The 16,291-nt window shown below is 35.3% G+C and overlaps 1 protein-coding gene across 2 annotated transcripts in view; it reads right to left on the bottom strand.

The window, feature by feature from the left end:
- The window catches only part of PXDNL (peroxidasin like), a 522,967-nt gene that overhangs the window by 64,870 nt on the left and 441,806 nt on the right, over positions 1 to 16,291 (bottom strand). For both annotated transcript variants that reach the window (XM_045075802.1, XM_013048441.2), the window contains one exon: positions 1,987 to 2,121. In XM_045075802.1, the coding sequence (XP_044931737.1) occupies positions 1,987 to 2,121 (135 nt within the window). The remainder of the gene's footprint in view (positions 1 to 1,986; positions 2,122 to 16,291) is intronic.

Genomic DNA, 16,291 nt, shown 5'->3' with positions numbered 1-16,291 from the left:
CAAGTTTTACAAAATGATTCAAACTAAAGCTTTGTAAAGTTTTAAAAGGTTTTTAAAAAGCACAGCTCCTAATCTAAAATTCTATAAATGGGCCTTAGGAATTACCGAAACAATTTAATATTGACATGTTTGCCTAAAAGGGAAATGTTGCTTTGTAATTATTAATACACACTAGTTTATTATATCTATTGGGTAATTAGAATGAACACATTTGGTTTCAAATGAAATGATACAATTAAAAAAAAAACACTATTAAAGTGAACCTTTGTTCATTCCTTCAGGAAATATTTCAGTACCATATGCCAAACACTTTTCTCATGTAGGCATACAACACATGATAGAAAGGAAAAGACTGTAGCCACTCATGGTATATGGGCTGACTTGTGACCCCTCAAAATTCATATTCTGAAATCCTAGCCGCCCAGTACTTCAGAATGTGACTTTATTTGGAGATAGGTCCATTAAAGAGATAGTCAAGTAAAAATAAGTCATTAGAATGTCGTGGGGGAATTAAGGTCATAAAATATGGACACAGACAAGTACAGGGGGAAGACCATTTGGAGAGAAAGAGAGAAGCTGACCATCTATAAGACAAGGAGAGAGGCCTCAGTAGGGACCAACACTCCCAACCCTGATCTAGACTCCAGAACTGCGAGACAATACATTTGTTGTCTATGTCACCCAGTCTTTGGACTTTGTTATGGTAGCCCTAGTAAACTAATACAAATGGGGAAGACAGTTGACTCCAAAAAACAAAAGCTTTCCCAAATTTGTTTAGTTTTTAACTACATATATTCTTAAATTATTATCAATTAAACATATTAGCCCAACTATGTGTTGCAATAAATCCAGAGTGCTAAAACTAATTTATAAAAATAAAAATGAAATACTGTACTATGAATGTTTGCCAATGTGCAATAAAAGGAATTAAAGCTGTTCCTACTTTCTTTATAATATAATTCATAAGTAGAAGAGATTGGGAAGAAAAATTTTAAGTAAAGAATAATTTTTAGTAGAACTTTAATTAAAAACTAAGTTCTAGGCAGTGTTTTAAGTCCTATATATGAGATATATATAGGACATATATATATATATATCACCTATGCAATAATACAAAAGGTCAAATTGTCAAACAGGTTCACAAGAATCCTAGCCCTTACTCAAGACGATACTAATGATTCAGAAGATACAGCAAGTACTTGGAACACATTTGGTTCAAGTAAGAGAAGAGAGCTAATTGTGTGTCCTATGCCAACCCAGTGGGGGATGATTAGTTTTTCAGTTTTCTTAGTTTTTTTACTTGGTTAGCCTTGCAAGAAAGATATTACATGAACTTACATCTCCTGCCAGCTGTCTGCCATAATTTCATAAATTCAAGTTGAGTTACAATAAACACTTTAGACAAACCAAGAGATTTTTAGGAAGAATTCCCAGTTATCATTTCACTAGTAAATGCCCTTAGCACAGATTTTGCCAGGAGGTCTGGTATTGGGTCAACAAATCTTCCATGAAGATGAAGGCACAGAGCTGCAGGCCAGCTGTCAACTTTTACACTGCCAACATCATTTACAGTTGCCACAATTTATGAGCCCTAGGTACTACTGTTAATCAAACTTTACAGATGAGGCAACAGGTTTCAGGTGTTATGTGTCCTAACGTTAAATAGTTGCAAGTAGGGGTGCCCAGATTTAAACACATGGTAATGAGTCTAGTGCATGCTTTTAGCCACTGACTTCTATGCCTTTTCTAGACAATCTATTTCTTATTTTTTTACAAAGATTCATAAAAATTTATAAAAAGGAACGTTATCTGGTATCAGTAGTCATAAAAATTCTGTGACCAGCTACTATTTGTTATTGCTCATATTCAAAACATTTTAAATCATAGAAAGCAGGGAATCACACTTTTAATGTTATTGTATACCTATATTTGGGGGCAAAAAAAACTGATTTCGTTATCTTTTACAAATAGAAGACAAATCTTTACCTATCTCCATCTCTTAACCGCTGAAACTGGGTAACAAACAGGCACATAAGTGTTGGTCCCACTCTTGTGCCAGGGATCAGGTCTTCAACCATGAGGGCAGGCCAGAAGTCAATGTTGCCTGGTGTGCTATACAACCTGAAACAAAGATGTACAGACATCACATGCTGGACTGTGAAAATGACAATGATAGTACTATTTATACAAATGACTACAGAGCATTTTTAAAGTTATACACACTAAAAAGAAAGAGATTATTATTATTCCCATTTTACAAGTAACAACTTTGAGATGATAGAATAATTTAGGGATCACCTAACTGACCAGGGAACAGAGCAATGACCTAACCAAGAGCATTTAACCCTAGTCATATAACATCCACTGTGTTCTTCTTTATACTCTGTAAGTATATGGAATATAATAGTGAGTGTGTGTGTGTGTGTGTGTGTGTGCGCGCGCAGATCTATATCCAACTAATTCTTTCAGAAACATGTAACAAATAAACTATTAAAAATGTCTGTGTCAGTGTAAATGGTATGTAGGTTAAACAGAGTGAAAAAATAATCTGAGGAAATAATATAATGTGTTCGATAATTTTGCTCTTGCTAAAAAGCTGATGATAATTGATTTGGAACCTGAAGTGATTTTTTTTTTAATAAACATATATTTTTATCCCCAGGGGTACAGGTCTGTGAATCACAGCACTCACCAAAGCACATACCCTCCCCAATGTCCATAATCCCACCCCCTTTTCCAAAACCCCTCCCCCCAACAACCCTCAGTTTGTTTTGTGAGATTAAGAGTCACTTATGGTTTGTCTCCCTCCCAATCCCATCTTGTTTCATTGATTCTTCTCCTACCCACTTAAGCCCCCATGTTGCATCACCACTTCCTCATATCAGGGAGATCATATAATAGCTGCCTTTCTCTGCTTGACTTATTTCTCTAAGCATGATACGCTCTAGTTCCATCCATGTTGTCGCAAACGGCAAGATTTCCTTTCTTTTGATGGCTGCATAGTATTCCATTGTGTATATATACCACATCTTCTTGATCCATTCATCTGTTGATGGACATCTAGGTTCTTTCCATAGTTTGGCTATTGTGGACATTGCTGCTATAAACATTTGGGTGCATGTGCCCCTTTGGATGACTACGTTTGTATCTTTAGGGTAAATACCCAATAGTGCAAATGCTGGGTCATAGGGCAGTTCTATTTTCAACATTTTGAGGAACCTCCATGCTGTTTTCCAGAGTGGCTGCACCAGCTTGCATTCCCACCAACAGTGTAGGAGGGTTCCCCTTTCTGCGCATCCTCGCCAGCATCTGTCATTTCCTGACTTGTTTTAATTAAAAAAAAAAAAAATCAAATGAAGTGATTTTTTTTAATTAAAAAAAGTCACTATGCAAATGACAATTAAGTAAATATCTTTGGACACACCATCCATTTAAAGAAAGAAAATAAGATCAGTACCCATGAAACTCCTTGTGAGAGCAGCTGAGACTGTTTTCTCCCTCTCCCTAAGGATAAGCAAGTGAACAACTTGACCTGTCCCATATGTTATTTTTACATTTTATTTTATGTGTATGATCCCATAGACTCCATTCAGTTCAGCTGCATATGCTTTAACCTTGACACAGTTGGAAACACCATGTTCATACTTCCTTCGTTTCACTCAACGGTTTATTTGGAGAGATTCATTCCTATTGTTGTACACATCTGCTTCCTTTTCTCTGTTCTATAGTAGCCTGTTGAATACTCCCAATTTAGTTGACTGTTCTACTGGTGTTTTCAGTTTTTTACTATAAACTTTCTCATACATGTTTCTTCATACAGACAAAGGTCTTTCTAGGCTAGCTATCAGCAAATTTTTACAACAAATGATAAAGTTATAAATATTTTCAGCATTGTGGGCTCCATTTTGCAATTACTCAACTCTTCCCTTTTCACAAAAGCAGCCAAAGACAACACATTAAAAAAAAAAAAAGGGACACAGTTTTGTTACAATAAACTTTTACTTACAAAATCAGGTAGTTAGATTTGGTCAGTGGGCTATGATTTGCAGATCCCTGCTCTAGAATATGCCGATGCTAAAGCTTCAAATGCTGAATGTGGGAGCATGACACCTTAGACACTAATAGATAATGCCAAACTGCTGTCCAAAATATATGTATAGTTCATACTCTTACAATGAGCATAGAGAAGTTCTCTGTGATGCATCTTCAGTTTTAATGGATAGTGTCTTTGTCATATGGAATTTGTTCTTCAGTTTTTTTGTTTCGTCACATCTCATTGCTATCGCCCTTCTCCTTCCCCCACATCCTCCTTCCTTCCCCTCCCCCTCAGCCCCTCTCCACCTCCCACCTCCTGCTCCTTCTTCTCCCCCTGCATTTCTTTTCTTAATTTTTGAAGATAGCTGGTTTTTTTTTAATATCTCAAGTACTTTTTTGAGTGTTTGAGTGCTTATTTAATTCAGATTCAAGTGTCATATTATAGATTCCTTCTGTTTCAATTTTTTTCCCCTGGGAGAATTTTTCTCTGAAATTTTTTTGATTTGCATTTTTGTTTTCTTGCTACATAGCTTTATTTGAAATAAACTTTCTCTCTCTCTCTCTCTTTTTTTTATTCCTAGGCATTTCATGAAATGATTTCTAGTTCAGTAGCATAATCTTCTGTCACTGACACAAAGTACAGCATCTTTGATTGAAGTGTTGGTGACAGTGGAAGATAGCAGGCACTGGTGGCTTTTATTTCTCTTTCATTACTTCAGCATTCTTCACTTCACTTCATTCTGCTTGGCTTCTATGTATAGAAGGGGTGCTATCCCCTCTCTACTTATCTTCTGTCACCAAGACATGGCTACCTCTGGTTACTTTCAGCCCTGTGACTGGGGTCATAGACTCCCAGGTTCCAGAGCTACATTTGGTGATTTAACTCTTATTGTTGAACCATGTCCTTCTAGAGAGATTTCTTTTTTCTCATAGTTCATCTATATGGCCTGATCTCCTTTTGCCCACAAAGACTTTTAAATTGCTCCATCCTTCTCTCCATGCTCACGGACTTGCTGTGGAAGCGGAGCTTCAATGGCAGCTCTGTTGGAACTTGGTGATTATTTTCAAACTTAAAGTAATTTGAAATTCATGCCATTCTTGTCTCCTAATTCTGAACATAGGAGTCATGTGTTATTTTGTGTGTCTTCTTCATCAGTCTCATAGTTCTGTAGGAGGCCATGTTAAGAGATTTAAAATCAGATGACCACTCATTATTTCTCTAAGACTAACTTGAAAATATGCCTATTTAGTAAAATTTGTGCTAATTTGATGGGTGTGAAATAGTGTTTCACTACGATTTTTCATTATCCAGATTACTTAGTTGAGCATCTGATATATTGATTGGGCATTCTTTTTTAAATATAGGTAAAATACCTATTTATAGCATGTCTTTTTACAACTTTTCTTTTGGGCTATGTTTTCCTGTCTTACTTTAGGAGTTCTGTACATATTCTGGATGCTAATGCACTGTTATTTATGTTCAAATGTTTATTCCTCAAATTTGGGATTTTAAGTAAAAAAAAAAAAAGAAGACTCCCCACTGAGTGCAGAGTACAACTGGGACTTGATCCCAGAACCCTGAGATCATTGACCGCAGCCAAAATCAAGTCAGATGCTTAACTGACTGAACCACTGTCATTAATTATATTAATTATTAATTATATTAATTAATATAATTAATTGTATTATTATTGATAGAATTTATGTAATGAAGATTAAAAGGAAAAAGATATGATACTTTCAATGTTTTTTTTTTTAAAGATTTTATTTATTTATTTGTAAGAGAGAGAGAGAGTGAGAGCGAGCACAGGCAGACAGAGTGGAAGGCAGAGTCAGAGGGAGAAGCAGGCTCCCTGCGGAGCAAGTAGCCCGATGTGGGATTTGATCCCAGGACGCTGGGATCATGACCTGAGCTGAAGGCAGCTGCTTAACCAACTGAGCCACCCAGGCGTCCCGATACTTTCAATGTTTGTAGAAAAAAACATTCCAGGTAAATTGCAGCAACCCTTTATATTAATTATTCTCATTATTAGATTTTGATGAAAATATTGTCTTCATCTTACAGTCAATTTTATCTATTTTTATAGTTTTTTTAAATTTAATGTAAAAAAAACCTTTCATCCCCAATGTTGTAAAAATTCTTTATATTTTAAAAGTTTTAAACTTCTGCCTCTCAGGTTTAAGTCTCTCATCTATTTGGAATTGATTTTCATATATGATGTGAGATAGGAATCCATACTCATTTTTATCCATGAAGAGCCAATTTTTACTGCACCACTTCTCATTTCTCCCTAATTTGTCTTGCACTACTTTCAAATATCATGATTCCACACAGGAGCACATTTTTTGTGCATGGTTTTCTATTCTATTCTATCAGTCTATTTGTCTATTCTTGAATCAATATCACACTATATTAATTACTAAAAGCTGTATAATAAGTATTGCTAACTGGAACATCAAATCACTCAATTAGATTCTTCCTGGCTATTTTCTCTACCAGGTTAATTTTAAAATAAGCCTGTTGATGCCACAACAAAGAACTATTAATATCTTAATCAGAATCACAATAAATACATAATTGTAGGGGAATACTGACACATTTGAATTATTGAATTTTATTTCTCCTGAACAAAATCCATATTTCCATTTCTTAAGTTCTCTTCAGTAACCAGAAAGTTCTGAGATTTTCTTCCTAAAATGCTGCATAGCTTTTGTTAATCTTTTCTTCTCATTTGGTATTTCAATTTGACTTTTCTTAACATTCCTCTTAGTTTACTATGTACACAATTTGCAAAAAAATAATTATGACAATTTTATTTGATCCTTTCCGGTATTATTTCTTTCTTATTTTATTGCCTCACTATGGTTTTCAATACAACTTTGAATATTAGTCATAGTTGTCATTCTTGTCTTATTCATGTGTTTAAATGAAATGCTTTTAACATTTAATCAATTCCAATAGATTTTTTTTTTGAGCTTCTTTTTATTAAGACACAGTGTTCCGATTTCCTAGAATACTACTAAGAGCGTTTCTGAAAATCAAGAGGGTTGCTGCATTTTACCTAGAATGCTTTTTTTCTACAAACATTGAAATTATCATTTCTTTTTCCTTTTAATATTCATGACATAAATTCTATCAATACTTTAAAAATGCTGGACCAATTACATTAGCAGAATAAACCTATTTTCATCATGTTTAATACATACATTGTTCGACCTGGATTTTTAATCCTTTGTTTAGAAGTTTTTATCTAGGGGCCCCTGGCTGGCTCAGTTAGTTAAACATCTGCCTTTAGCTCAGGTCATGATCTCCAGGTCCTGCAATTGAGCCTGACATCAAGATCCCCACTCAGTAGGGAGTTTTCTGCTGCTCACCCTGCTGGCATTCTCCCTCTCTCTCTCTCACTCTTTCTCAAATAAAGAAATAAATAAGTTTTTATCTATATGTATATAAGATAATGTCTTATAAAAGTTCTTTTTTTCATACTGTCATTGTTTTTTGTGTGTGTGTTTTTTAAATGTCAACATAGAACTGGCCCCTAACAGTAAATTAATTAGTATTCTGTGTTCCCTGTTTGTATGTTCTCAGAAAAACTCCATGGGCCTCAGGACTTTTGAATACTAGGTTTGATTTCAAGAACATGTGTCAAAATTTTTTAAAAAGTGTCCTTCCCATTTAAAGTCATAACATCTACCATATTTTGCCATAACATTTGATTTCTCTTTATTGCTGTGTCTCCTGCTCTATATTTTCAATAAAATAAATTTAAAAATTCGTTACTTAAAGGTAAATTTTAATTGTTGCTCTGGATTGAATTATGTCCTCAAAGAAAGGCGCAGTACCTGTGATTGTGGTATAATTTGAAAGTGCAGATGTAATCAAGTGCAGATGAGATCAGCAGGGTGGACTTAAATCCAATATGAATACAACTGCTATCTTTATAAGAAGAGGAAAATATGGACACAGATGCACAGTGAGAACTACATGTGATGGCAGAGGCAAAGACTGTGCTACAGCCGCAAGCCAAGGAATGCCAAGGATTGCTGGCAAACCATCAGAAGCTAAGAGGTGAACAATTCGCCCTTGTAGGTTTTGGAGGGATCATGGTCCTGCTGACACTTTAAATTCGGACTTCTGACCTCTAGAACTGTGAGACAATAAATTGCAGTTGTCCTCAGCCACCTTGTTTGTGGTACTTTGTTACAGCAGCACCAGGAAACTAACATAATTATCAGCTCCCATAATTCCATACAAAAGTCACTCCTAATTTCTAAAACAGTTTTCCTGCCAAAATGTTCATTGTCCTGTTCTCAATTTTTTAATGTAATGTGATTCTGCTAGTCCTTGAATTTACCATTAAATTAATTTCTTAGACTCAGTAATAGAGATATTGCATACTGAATGGTTAAAATGACATTATACAGCATATGATAAATAATGGTAAATGCAAATCAGAAAGTTAAGGTGAAATTAATGTTTGTGAATTGTTAAGAGGTCACACAAGAAATGTTAATTTGAGGTTTTAAAAATTAGAACATCCAGGACACCTGGGTGTCTCAGTGGGTTAAGCCTCTGCCTTCAGCTTAGGTCATGGGTCCTGGGATCGAGCTCTGCATTGGGCTCTCTGCTTCCCCCTCTCTCTCTGCCTGCTGCTCTGACTGCTTGTGATCTCTCTCTCTCTCTGTCAAATAAATAAATAATATATTTTTAAAAATTAGAACATTGAACTTTCCAAGATAGGGTAATCTTGGTTTTGTTCATTTCAATCCTTTGATACTGATTTGGTTTTTTCATCGTTTAACCAATTCAGCGAAACATTAACCATTTTTATCCTTATTATAACTTTCTGCTTTTGTTGTGGCTCACCACATAGCTCCAAGAAATATTAAGAGCTTTTTAAAGGTAGTTAGTACAGGTACCATATTGAGTAACTTATTAATCATATATGGCTTATGTTTTAAACAATAACAATAATGAGTTCCAGACTAATTAGGAAGTCTGGAAAAAATGATTTCTCAAACATTTTCTACTGATTCGTCTACAGTACTAGGAGAATGTTAGCTCTATTTTTTTTTTAATTTTTAAAACTATAGACATTATACCTCTTCTTTGGTTATAATTAGTCCCTAGTAGGAATATGAAGCAGCTTTTACGTTTAATTCCTTCAGTTTGTCAATTCTCTTCTTAGATTTCCTCCCCAAAGCTAATACTCAGCGTTTATTCTATACTTGAAAATAGTAATCCAACATAAAGGTGGAATGGCTATTGATGAGGAAAACAAAGGGGAAAAATGTAGCTTAAATTAAATTTCCTAAAAGCTTGCAGCCCAATAATAAATATCTGAAACATGCAGAATATAACATTCCTCAAGGAACTCATGGCTACTTTAGTGCTTCAATTCTTATGTTTCATTAAAGACTAAAAGTAATAGAAGTGAGTTAGGGAAATAAAAGACTAAAAGTAACCTTATCTTAAGAGCAGCTAACCCCCCAAGATCCTAAAAGCCTTGCCTCCAAATTCCTTAAAGACTTAGGTTATCCCCGACTTCCACTAACTAAAAAGTATACAATCAGTCACTCCTCACCATCTCAGTACAGCTTTTCTACCCACAGCTCTTACCATGTACAATAATAAAAACACCTTTTGCACTTAAAAAAAAAAAAGCAAGAATTCCTTGTTGAGCATTGGGCTTGATGATCCTGAATCAATTATGACTGTAAAGACATAAAATCCCGGGGCACCTGGGTGGCTCAGCTGGCTAAGCATCTGCCTTCAGCTCAGGTCATGATCCCAGGGTCCTGGGTTTGAGCCCAGCACTGGACTCCCTGCTCAGCATGGAGTCTTCCTCTCCCTCTGGCCCTCCACTTACTTCTGTGCTATCTCTCTCTCTTTGTCAAATAAATAAATAAAATCCTTTAAAAAAATAGAATTCTATAATCTGAGATGGCATCTGATCAGCACTTCTCCTTAGACTGACAACAGTGTATACCAACCTCCTTTCTGTTGAGTGTGGAAACAAACTAGAAGGCTCCAGGTACTTCTGACCATAACTTCAACCTAAGTACTGCATTAGTGTGTACTTCCCAGAACAAATGTGAAAACCATCTTATAAATAGTCTCCTAGTTTTGATAATGAAACATCTAACCCTGTGTAATTAAATTTAGCTTCTAACCTTTTTTTATTACTTTAAAACAAACCATATATGGACCAATAAGAGTAAACAAAGTCTACTTATGTTCAAAGTGATGTTTTTATTACAAACATTTGCAAACATTGGAATGAGCGATTAAATGCCACAAAGATGGCAATGTAATCCACATCTAATTTCTTAACAATAGTTTCACTTAAAGTCTGCTCTAGAAAGATGAATAATAATAATAACTTTCGACTGGATCACTCTGAGAGACACCAGTGTAGAAGGTCCTGTATGATTTTTTTTTTCCCCCAGGGGTCTACAGGCTTCCTGATTCAGAAAGTAAAAAAGAGATAATGTAGCAAGGTATGATTTTAATGAAACAAACCAAAGCCTTTACCACAAATACTGAGGAATGGTGCTTTGTGAGAAGGTGTCCTTGGGAAAAAGTGTTCTGACACTCTTCTGAATTTTTAGAATAAATGTGATCATTTAGTAGCTTTTAGAGAGAAAATATGAAACATGTCCTTCAAAAAAGAAAAATTCCCTTGTGTACTCTCACACAAAATAGAATTTCTCCTGCCTCAGGATGATTGCTTCACTTTGAGAGAAATAAATGACAGAACTATCAAAGAAATTAAAACAATGAGGACATACTACCTCACAAGTGTGATTAGTCACACCAGAAACATTGTGCAATATAACTTTAGGGTTGATGTAAAGTCACTAAAACACCAGAAAGAAAAGTTATTTTCTTAACCTGGAAGAAAAATTCCTCAAGATACTTTTTATTGGAAGCTTATCTCAGGACTCTAAATGTTTCCTGAAAGATTTTAATGACATCATATTTTTTTTCTTTTAAAATTCTTCTGCAATTAAAATTTTATGCATTTTGGAGAGCCATAAAGCTCTATCTTTAAGAAACATTACCTCAGTAACTGAAATGGTACAGAAAACTAAGCAACTGGGGAAAAGAAATTGTCACTTTTTTCTCCTTTTTGAACAAATATATAATATAATCCACTTTTTGGTTTTATAAGAGGAGGAACTCTTCTTTCTACTACAACTTGACTTGAGGAAAATAATCTAAGCTACTTCACATAACATTTTTTGGAGAACTAAAAATGTTTTAATGATCATCAAATTTTCAGAGGCATAGTACAGAATACAGAACTCTATAATTATATACATTAATGAAAATAATTCTTGAATTTTACCTTGTGATCAGTTGGAGGGAAAAGGAAAGTGAAAAGACAAAAAAAGTAGGAAAAAGAACTAGAAGGAAAAGAAGAAAAGAAAACCATAAAATCAAGACAGAGAATCAAGAGCAAAAGATACATCCAGACATCATGGAGAATGGAATAGACTTCCTCACAGGAAAAGGCACCGGTTCGTACCCATCAGAGACTCATGTGCATGGAGAACTAACTTATATATATTTTTTAGATTGTTTTATTTGTTTGGCAGAGATCACAAGTAGGCAGAGAGGCAGGCGGGGGAGGGGATGAGCAAGCTCCGCACTGAGTGGAGATCCTGATGTGGGGCTCAATCCCAGCATCCAGAGATCCTGACCTGAGCCAAAGACAGAGGTTTAACCCACTGAGCCACCCAGGTGCCCCGGAACACTAACATATTTGAAACACATTCAGAGAGAGGTGCCTGGGTGGCTCAGTTGGCTAACCATCTGCGTTCAGCTCAGGTCATGATCCCAGGGTCCTGGGATAGAGCCTTGCATTGGGGTCCCTGTTCAGTAGAGAACCTGCTTCTCCCTCTCCCTCTGCCTGATGCTCTGCCTACTCGTGCTCTCTCTCTCTGTCAAGTAAAGTAAATTAAAAAAAAAAACACTCTAAAAAAACATTCAGAGAGAAAAATCTTTCATGAAAATAATATTTGGATATTTACACCATGGAAATTAGTAACAATTAAGTTCCCCCTGCTTTTATACCAGTGGTACACATACCACTGCTTTTTAGTATATTTTTCGTAGTCACGATAAGTACTGGGAAAAAACATTTTTATTAAATTCTACTCATATATAACAACCATTTGAAATTTCTGGCTCTAAGAATTGTTCTCTTTTTCCTTAAAAGATTCCTTAACAAGTATTGGATGTTAAAGACATAGAATCCCCCAGAAGAGACTTTTCATCATATCAAAACCAAAAAGAATAGAAAATAACTGAAAGAGGAAAGGAAATACATTTGTCACTGTGTGAGATAATACTCTTGAATGTCATGTCTATAAACCACATAAAATGATCTAATATACATCCTGTGGTAACATTCCACACTTAAGGAAATAACAATAATAAGCCATGATTTTAATTTCTGATTATGACATAGACTGTTAACTCTTTCATTTCATCATTCACAGATTCTTAACGACTTCTAGCGTTCTGTAGACACTAGTATGGGATTAAGAATTGAACTAATTGACAGATTCTGCTCTAAAAAAGCATGGGCCAGTCAGGAGACATACATACTTAAAACATAAACTATAGTATATAAAATACTATATAAAAGTATATTGACAAAAATGGAGATTTCTTCTAAGTCTCTGAAGTCATGCTACATATATCATTGTAATTGTAGTAAGAGAGATAATAATATGAGATAGAGATGAGTAAGACAGATAACAAATAGAGATGATAGAAGATAGATAGATGATGACAGATAGATAGATAGATGACAGATGACAGATAGTAGACAGGAGAGTCTCTTCTCTATGCCAGCATAAGTGATCAGCCTTTTATTTTTATTGTCCTAGTTGAACTCAACTGTAAACATTTCACTTATAAATTTCATTGATATCTCCAAAACCATGAAAAAATTTTGGTTTTGTTACTCTATCTGAACCTCTTCCATCTTGCTCCAGGACTATTCCAGAATCTCTCCACCCAAATGCAATTTCCCACATGCTCTACTTTTGCAAGTTCACAGATAAACTGTGTTCCTTCTTTACAGAGTGAATAAAACCCACAGCCATGACTTCCTCAACCATCCACCACAAATGCTGACATCTCATTGCCTTCACCCCCTCTTACCATTCTCCCTTCACAACAACACTCTAAAATAATGAAAATTCTCAAATTATAAGAAAAAGCAGTCCCATTTTGTATCTCATATCCCTTCACTTATCCCAATATGGTGTATTGTATTATAATTCAAAAGCCACATTAACTCCTGATAATATAGCCTTCCTAGGTTTCCAGACAGGAACAGCTGTAGGTGAGGGGCCATGAGGAGGTCGCATCTGGTAAGACATGACCAATCAAATGGGAGCAACTGCTGGTTGCCATGAGAAACACATTCAGAATTCTGAGATCATATCCAGGTTCAGCAAGAAAGAGCCCTGAAAGAGTTTAGCAGTGTTTGTCACAGACATAATAGAAGGGTACTCTAATAGAACAGTACACTCAACTGCTAGTTATTTGCCCATTCTAAGTTACTGTTTCATTGTTCACTACAATATCAGCTGTGTGCATCTTATTAAACAAATAGCAGGAACACTGTAGACATTTTATAAATGCTTATTATTTAGCTTAATTAATACTTGAATGAATTAATAATTGGTGAATCTAAGGATAAAAAAGATGTTTCTATTATCAGAATACTAAGAATCATGCTGTAGTTGTTTCAGCTGTTATTATTACTTTCATCTGGAATGCATGTTCAATTTTACCAAATGTCACTTTGTCATTCCTTGAGATGATTGCATGGGTTTTATAATTGGATATTCTATTGTGATCATTATATTATTAATGATTCAGTCTTATGTTCCTGAAATTATCCCTCTTTAATCACACTGGGTTATTCTATTACTATTCATTATTTGTCTGAGAAGCACTTTAAATATTTTCCATTCGTTACCAAAAAAATATATTAGGATATGATTTTATTGATGTTCTCTCAAGGTTTATTACCAGAGGTATGCTACTTTCATCTATTAAATTGAGTAGAGTTGAATCTTCTTATGTATTCCATAATAGAATGTGTTCTTTACTGAAGAATCTGCTACTTAGAGTCAAGACTACTTGAAAGCTATTATTCGACAATTTCAAATTTCAAAAAGCACTAATTTAACATTGTGTTTTTCATTATCCTAAGATCAACAACAAAATGATTTATTAAGATTTTCAAAATTATTTTCATAAAAATGAAAAGAATAATTTTTAAGAAATTCTGCTTAATTTATCTTTTCATTATTTCCAGCTCTTGGATATATTAATTACTCTCCTTTTTTACCTTTCCACTTTATTAATTTTTTTTTATTTTTTATTTTTTATACACATATATTTTTATCCTCAGGGGTACAGGTCTATGAATCACCAGGTTTACACACTTCACAGTATTCACCAAAGAACATACCCTCCCCAAAGTCCATAATCCCACCCCCTTCTCCCAAACCCCCTCCCCCCAGCAACCCTCAGTTTGTTTTGTGAGATTAAGAGTCACTTATGGTTTGTCTCCCTCCCAATCCCATCTTGTTTCATTGATTCTTCTCCTACCCACTTAAGCCCCCATGTTGCATCACCACTTCCTCATATCAGGGAGATCATATGATAGTTGTCTTTCTCTGCTTGACTTATTTCGCAAAGCATGATATGCTCTAGTTCCATCCATGTTGTCGCAAATGGCAAGATTTCCTTTCTTTTGATGGCTGTATAGTATTCCATTGTGTATATATACCACATCTTCTTTATCCATTCATCTGTTGATGGACATCTAGGTGCTTTCCATAGTTTGGCTATTGTGGACATTGCTGCTATAAACATTCGGGTGCATGTGCCCCTTTCGATCACTAGGTTTGTATCTTTAGGGTAAATACCCAATAGTGTAATTGCTGGGTCATAGGGCAGTTCTATTTTCAACATTTTGAGGAACCTCCATGCTGTTTTCCAGAGTGGCTGCACCAGCTTGCATTCCCACCAACAGTGTAGGAGGGTTCCCCTTTCTCCGCATCCTCGCCAGCCGTCTGGCCCTGGGCTTTTGTTTGCTTGGAGATTTTTAATGACTGTTTCAATCTCCTTACTGGTTATGGGTCTGTTCAGGCTTTCTATTTCTTCCTGGTTCAGTTGTGGTAGTTTATATGTTTCTAGGAATGCATCCATTTCTTCCAGATTGTCAAATTTAATGGCGTAGAGTTGCTCATAGTATGTTCTTATAATAGTTGGTATTTCTTTGGTGTTAGTTGTGGTCTCTCCTCTTTCATTCATGATTTTATTTATTTGGGTCCTTTCTCTTTTCTTTTTGATAAGTCGGGCCAGGGGTTTATCAATTTTATTAATTCTTTCAAAGAACCAGCTCCTAGTTTTGTTGATTTGTTATATTGTTTTTTGGTTTCTATTTCATTGATTTCTGCTCTGATCTTTATGATTTCTCTTCTCCTACTGGGCTTAGGGTTTCTTTCTTGTTCTTTCTCCAGCTCCTTTAGGTGTAGGGTTAGGTTGTGTACCTGAGACCTTTCTTGTTTCTTGAGAAAGGCCTGTACCGCTATATATTTTCCTCTCAGGACTGCCTTTGTTGTGTCCCACAGATTTTGAACCGTTGTATTTTCATTATCATTTGTTTCCATGATTTTTTTCAATTCTTCTTTAATTTCCCGGTTGACCCATTCATTCTTTAGAAGGATGCTGTTTAGTCTCCATGCATTTGGGTTCTTTACAAACTTCCTTTTGTGGTTGAGTTTTAGCTTTAGAGCAGTGTGGTCTGAAAATATGCAGGGAATGATCCCAATCTTTTGATACCGATTGAGTCCTGATTTAGGACCGAGGATATGATCTATTCTGGAGAATGTTCCATGTGCACTAGAGAAGAATGTGTATTCTGTTGCTTTGGGATGAAATATTCTGAATATATCTGTGATGTCCATCTGCTCCAGTGTGTCGTTTAAGGCCTTTATTTCCTTGCTGATCTTTTGCTTGGATGATCTGTCCATTTCAGTGACGGGAGTGTTAAAGTCCCCTACTATTATTGTATTATTGTTGATGTGTTTCTTTGATTTTGTTATTAATTGGTTTATATAGTTGGCTGCTCCCATGTTGGGGGCATAGATATTTAAAATTGTTAGATCTTCTTGTTGGACAGACCCTTTGATTATGATAGAGTGTCCTTCCTCATCT

Source organism: Mustela putorius, unplaced genomic scaffold, assembly GCF_011764305.1.
Source record: "Mustela putorius furo isolate JIRA1106 unplaced genomic scaffold, ASM1176430v1.1 tig00000151_pilon_pilon_pilon, whole genome shotgun sequence".
Taxonomy (NCBI): Eukaryota; Metazoa; Chordata; class Mammalia; order Carnivora; family Mustelidae; genus Mustela; species Mustela putorius.
The sequence above is the reverse complement of the archived record's forward strand: the minus strand, read 5'-3'. Positions and strand labels throughout refer to the sequence as shown.